This window comes from Gorilla gorilla, chromosome X (assembly GCF_029281585.2).
Source record: "Gorilla gorilla gorilla isolate KB3781 chromosome X, NHGRI_mGorGor1-v2.1_pri, whole genome shotgun sequence".
NCBI classification, from domain to species: domain Eukaryota; kingdom Metazoa; phylum Chordata; class Mammalia; order Primates; family Hominidae; genus Gorilla; species Gorilla gorilla.
Genome location: NC_073247.2, coordinates 20,229,061 through 20,235,485, shown reverse-complemented (window position 1 = coordinate 20,235,485; position 6,425 = coordinate 20,229,061). Strand labels below are relative to the sequence as shown.

Genomic DNA, 6,425 nt, shown 5'->3' with positions numbered 1-6,425 from the left:
AAAAATTAGCTGAGTGTGATGGCATGTGCCTGTGGTCCCAGCTGCTCAGGAGGCTGAGGCATGAGAATCACTTGAACCCAGGAGGCAGAGATTGCAGTGAGCTGAGATCACGCCACTGCACTCCAACCTGGGCAATGGAGCAAGACTCTGTCTCAAAGAAAAAAAAAAAAAAAGTTTGTCATCTCAGTTCACCCAAGCTGGAGTGTGGTGGTGCAATCACAGCTCACTGCAACCTCAAACTCCTGGGCTCAAGTGATCCTCCCACCTCATCCTCCCCAGTAGCTGCAACTACAGGTGCGCAGCAGCACGCTCTGCTAATTTGAGATGTGTCGTCTTCCTCTAGGGACAGCAGGACTGGCCTTCCCTTGGGACCCCACAGAAGGCAGGCAGGAGGCTCCGCTGCCAGACAGGAAGCAGAGCCTTATTTAACAACAATGAGCTGCAAACTCCACCACTTCAAAAGATGCTGCTCCTAGAGGAAGACGGTAGAGATGGGATCTCACTATGTTGCCCAGGATGGTCTCAAACTCTTGGGCTCAAGTAATCCTCCTGCCTCAGCCTCCTTAAGTGCTGAGATTACAGGTGTGAGCCACTGGGCCCAGCCTCTCATACCAATTTCTAGTTCCCTCTCACTTTGATGACAGGGTTTTAAATTTAGTCTTAACACCCATGCTTCTGCACCTTTACTCTGAGGCTCATCTTTACCATTGTCATCTGTGCCATGGGCCTAGGAATCTGCATTCATATCCATTTTCTCACTGATGAGATTCTGACTACTGAGCTTGAGTAGTGGGCACCAGAGTCAGCCAGAGCCCCCTGGAGAGTACTCCCAGGTTATCACATAGGAAGCAGAGAGGCGGAGTGTGTTTTCTGGGGCATGAAACAGTGATTCAAATGCAGGGACCCGTTTGCCTGGCCCACTGGCCCTCAGCCTTCAGGCAAATGTACAGACACTCTTCATTTTTATCTTTTAAAGCACTTTCCATTACACTAACCTCCAGAAGCAACTCTGCTTACCAAGGCAGAAGGAAAGCGAGCCACTGTCCAAATTAGATATTAGAATTCAAGCTTTTAAACATTAATGCGTGGGGAGTAGTTCTATGGTGCTTCCGACTGTTTTTACAATGGAGTGTGTAATCCAGCAGAATTGTTAAGCTTTCTGAAGATGTCAGTCTGTTCTGACTTCTAGGAAGGCAGCTGTGGAGTGAACAGGCTGCGTTTATAGACGTGCCAGATCTGGACTCTTTTGAAGTGGCAGAGTTTGCACCTCATTGTTGTTAAATAAGGCTCCGCTTCCTGTCTGGCAGTGGAGCCTCCCGCCTGCCTTCTGTGGGGTCCCAAGGGAAGGCCAGTCCTGCTATCCCTAGAGGAAGACGGCACAGATCATGCCTTCCTTAAAACCGCAAAGCTGGTGGGGAGGACAAGTGAGGAGAGTCCATGAACACAATGGGGACACCTGCACTTTGGTTGCTTGAAAAAAACCCAGAGAGGGGCCCATTTTACCAGGAGAGAGGAGGAAGGGTGTCTCTTGTGTGGTCACAAAGAGCCAATGAGGTTTATTGAAGATGATAAATATGATGGAGCTGGATTTTTTTTTCTTTTCTTTCTTTTTTTTAAAATAAAGGCCATAATCTAGAAGGAGCACTTCTATTTTCAACCTTGAAGAACTTAAAAAAAAAATCTTACTATGCTTACTGTAATCATTAACACTGATATTACTTGGAAACTTACATGTGTAGAATAAAGCAAGATTTTCAATGTATGAGAAAAGAGAAAAATTAATGCAGTTAAGAAAAATCCAAATAAATAGAACTGAAAGTTAAGGTGCAAAATGTGTCTGTGTGTACTTATGCTGAGTACTTTTCCCTTTTTTTTTTAATGTTTTTAAATTTTAAACTTAATTCTGTGTGTGTGTGTGTGTGTGTGTGTGTGTGAGAGAGATAGGGTCTCACTCCATTGCTCAGGCTGGAGTGCAGTGGTGTAATCTCTGCTCACTGCAACCTCCACTTCCCGGGCTCAAGTGATCCTCCCACCTCAGCCTCCCCAGAAGCTAGGGCTACAAGCACGCCCCACCACATCCAGCTAATTTTTGTTTTGTTTCGTTTTTTGAGACAAGGTCTGGCTCTATCGCTCAGGCTGGAGTGCAGTGGCACTATCTTGGCTCACTGCAAACTCCACCTCCTGGGCTCAAGCGATCCTCCCACCTCAGCCTGCCGAGTAGCTTGGATCACAGGCCTGGGCCACCACACCGGGCTAATGTTTGTATTTTTAGTAGAGGCGGGGTTTCGCCATGTTGCCCACGCTGGTCTCCAACTCTTGAGCTCAAGCGATCTGCCTGCCTCGGCCTCCCAAGGTGCTGGGATTACAGGTGTGAGCTACTGCTCTTTCTTTAACATTGATCTGTTTGTTTCATTCATTAATTGTAAATGAAAATCCTGCCTCTGTGGGATTATTTCCATGAATGAGAGAGGCCATAAAAAAAAAGCACTAATTGGACAACCATCTCTACTTAGGAAAAAAGCAGTTATAGGGATCAGTCACAGTTTATGAACATGTTCTGGCGCCTTAAAGGCATCAAAATCAGGATGTCAGAGTCCCAAATAGGAAAGATCTAGTCCACGAGGCCTATTTCTCTAGACGACCAGTAAAGATGGCAGGTTTGGCGCTCTAGGTGGCAGAGAAACCACCAGGAAGGCTTGGTGAATGGGGAGAAAGGTAGCCTTCCCAACCTTTCTGCTTCTCCTTCCACTTCCCTCCTCCTCCTCCCTCTTCCTCTCCTCTCAGCCCTCCCTCTCTCTGTCCTCCTCCTCCGCCCGCCCAAGCATCACCTCGTGAGGCCTCGTGGCGTTAGCCCAGTGCGCTCGGCCCCCACCGGGCCTGGCTCTACTGCAGGCACTGGGGGTTGGGGTGGGGGAGAGGCCCAGGGCACATGATGCCGCCCCCAGCCCGCCCAGCACATGACCCAGGCAGGCCGGCGGGGGGTCCTGGCACACCCGAGCCGCGTCCGTGAGCACAGCCCATGGCCTCCCCACGCCTAGGGACCTTCTGCTGCCCCACGCGGGACGCGGCCACGCAGCTCGTGCTGAGCTTCCAGCCGCGGGCCTTCCACGCGCTCTGCCTGGGCAGCGGCGGGCTCCGCTTGGCGCTGGGCCTTCTGCAGCTGCTGCCCGGCCGCCGGCCCGCGGGCCCCGGGTCCCCCGCGACGTCCCCGCCGGCCTCGGTCCGCATCCTGCGCGCTGCCGCTGCCTGCGACCTTCTCGGCTGCCTGGGTAAGGGCGCGCGCAGCCCGCGGGTTGGAATCTGATCAGTGCCTGGGTGAGGGCGCGTGGCCCGCAGGTTGAGACCCGACTGGTGCCCGGATAAGGGCGCACGGCCTGTGGATTTGGACCTGTTCCGTGATGGAGTGAGGACGAGAGGCCCGCGGGTTGGAACCTGCCCGGTGCAGGGCTGAGGGCGCGTAGCCGGCTGGTTGGGACCTGCTCGGTCCCCGGCTGAGGGCTTGAGGCCCGCGGGTTGGGACCTGCTCAGTGCTGGGGTGAGGGCGTGAGGCCCTGGGGTTGGGACCTGCTCAATCCCCGGGTGAGAGTGCGTGGCCCGCAGGTTGAGACCGGATCGATGCCCGGGTGAGGGCGCATGGCCCGCAGGTTGGAACTTGATCCTCTCGGGTTGGAACTTGATCGGTGCCCGGGTGATGGCGCACGGCTAGCGGGTTGGGCCGGGCGTCTTAACACTTGAACCACAGAGAAAAGAGAAAGCGGAGGCTGTCCCCTAGGGACCGGATGGGACGACTAGGTAATTTTTTATTTTTTTTTGAGACGGAGTCTTGGTCTGTCGCCCAGACTGAAGTGCAGTGGCGCAATCTCGGCTCACTGCAACCTCCACCTCCCGGGTTCAAGGGATTCTCTTGCCTCAGCCTCCCGAGTAGCTGGGGGAGGCGCGCGCCACCATGCCCGACTAATTTTTTTATTTTTAGTAGAGACGGAGTTTCACCATGTTGGCCAGGCTGCTCTCGAACTCCTGACCTCAGGTAATCCACCCGCCTCGGCCTCCCAAAGTGCTGGGATTACAGGCGTAAGCCACCGCGCCCGGCCGACTAGGTAGTTTTACAAAGAGATGGTGGGTAAAATTCCCATCCAAGGGACGCTGGGTTTTAAAAAATCCGTTTATTGTGTTTGTTATATGGAAACTTCAGATGGCACAGTTAAGCAAAACCCAGACCAGAAAAGATTTCCTCATTTTTGCCCAACTGCACCAGGGAGGGACTAACAATTAACTTCTCTCTGTCTCGCTGTGTGTGTGTGTGTGTGTGTGTGTGTGCGCGCGCGTGTGTGTAAATTCTTTTCTATTGTGCACTACATATTCTCTCGAGTATTTTGTAAGCTGAAATCCCTTCCCTATCCAGGCTTTTTGGGTATGGTTTTTACACCACAGGTGCGCAAACTGCAGCCCTCAGACCAAATCCTGCCCGTTTTCTAGGGCCCACGAGCTAAGAATGGTTTTACATCCTACTTTTTAAAAAATTAATGATTTTTTTTTTTTGAGACAGGGTATCACCCTCTTGCCCAGGCTGAGTGCAGTGTCACAATCACAGCTCACTGCAGCCTCGACCTCCTGGGTTCAAGCGATCCTCCCACCTCAGCTACCCGAGTAGCTGGGACTACAGCCACATGCCACCATGCTAGGGTAAATATATATGGGGTCTCACTATGTTGCCCAGGCTGGTCTCCAACTCCTGGGCTTAATTAAAAGATCACCACCCTTGGCATCGTAAAGTGTTAGGATTACAGGCGTGAGCCACCTCACCCAGCCCTAAAATGTTTTTAAAAATCAAAATTAAAAAATATTTCCTGGCATGTGACTATTACTGAAATTTAAATGTTAATGTCTACAAATAAAGTTTGATGGGAATGCAGCTATGTTGTTCATGTGCATTTGTGAATTATCCATGGCTGCCTTTACCCTACAAGGGCAGGGTGAATATTGGACTGAGAAAGTATGGCTCCCAAAGCCAAAAATATTAAGAATGAGTTTGCCAACATCTGCTTTAAACTATTATGTGACACTTTATACAGACCTCTCAGCTAGATTTGGCCATTCTGTTTAGCTTTTTGGAACATTTCCACTATGCATAAATGCAGTCTATAATAGAAACACTTACAGTGAATCCCTGTACGTGGGATTCGTGAGGTACGGGTACCCGGCTCATCTGCTCCCCTCTTCACCCTCCTCACTGGATTAATGTGAAGCCAATCTCAGGCTCCATCATCCTGCCCATTCAGATCTCAGAGAGAGCTCTAAAACATAATAATTCTAAACATTTGCAACCCCAATATCATTATCACTTTATTTTTGAGACAGGGTCTCACTCTGTTGCCCAGGTTGGAGTGTGCTGGCATGATCATAGCTCACTGCAGCCTCGAACTTCCAGGCTCAAGGGATCCTCCTACCTCAGCCTCCTGAGCAGCTGGAACTACAGGCATGCATCACCACACTGGCTAATTTTTGCATTATTTTTTCAGAGCTAGAGTCTCACCATCTTGCCCAGGCTGGTCAAACTTCTAGGCTCAAGCGATCCTCCTACTTCGGCCTCCTAAAGGTGCGGTGGCTCATGCCTGTAATCCTAACTACTCAGGAGGCTGTGGTGGACAGATTGCTTGAACCCAGGAGTTCAAGACTAGCCTGGGCAACATAACGAGACCCAGGCTCTACCCCCCCCCCCAAAAAAAAACAAAACAAAAAACAAAAAAAAAAGGCCCGTCATGGTGGGATGCACATGTGGTCCCAGCTACTCACCAGGCTGAGGCAGGAGGACCATTTGAGCCCAGGAATTCCAGGCTGGAGTGAGCTACGATCCAGCCTGGGTGACAGAGCCAAGACCCTGTCTCTAAAAAAGTAAGGTGTACCCAAACATCTTTTGAGGGTTAGTGAATAATACTTGCATATCCTTTAGCCTTTGGAAGGGAAGTGGATGAGGTTGTGAGCAAATAAGCAGAAGTCAGGAAAAGGCTGGGTGATCGGGACCCCTTACTGAAAAATAAGAAAATTGAATGCCCATGGGATAGGGCTTTTATTAAGCTCAAAGGAGTGATAAATGCTGAAAATTCTAAGGCACTGTACAGAAGAAAGGCATTGTTTTTGTTGGCAGTGGCTTGATAATGAGAAGATGTCTTGAGCTTTTTAGTGTTCACAGTTGTCGTTTAGTAGTGTATTACATAGTGTGTGTTTAGTGGTATATTACGTGGTATGTGTTTAGTAGTATATTACGTAGCATTTGTTTAGTGGTGTATCGCATGGTGTGTGTTGCATATTATATGGTGTGATTTTAGTAGTGTATTGCATAGTGTGTGTTTAGTGGTGTATGGCATGTTTACCAGTGAGCACTACTACATAGTATGTAGCTTGGTGTCGTTTACAGTTCTCCCCTT

General features: G+C 50.0%; 1 protein-coding gene across 1 annotated transcript in view; it reads left to right on the top strand.

Moving 5' to 3' along the window:
- Positions 1-2,827: 2,827 nt before the first annotated feature.
- GPR143 (G protein-coupled receptor 143) overlaps positions 2,828-6,425 on the top strand; it is a 42,622-nt gene continuing 39,024 nt past the window's right edge. Inside the window, exon 1 of the mRNA XM_019019379.4 lies at positions 2,828-3,269. Within this exon, the coding sequence (XP_018874924.1) occupies positions 3,020-3,269 (250 nt within the window). The 5' untranslated portion in view covers positions 2,828-3,019. The remainder of the gene's footprint in view (positions 3,270-6,425) is intronic.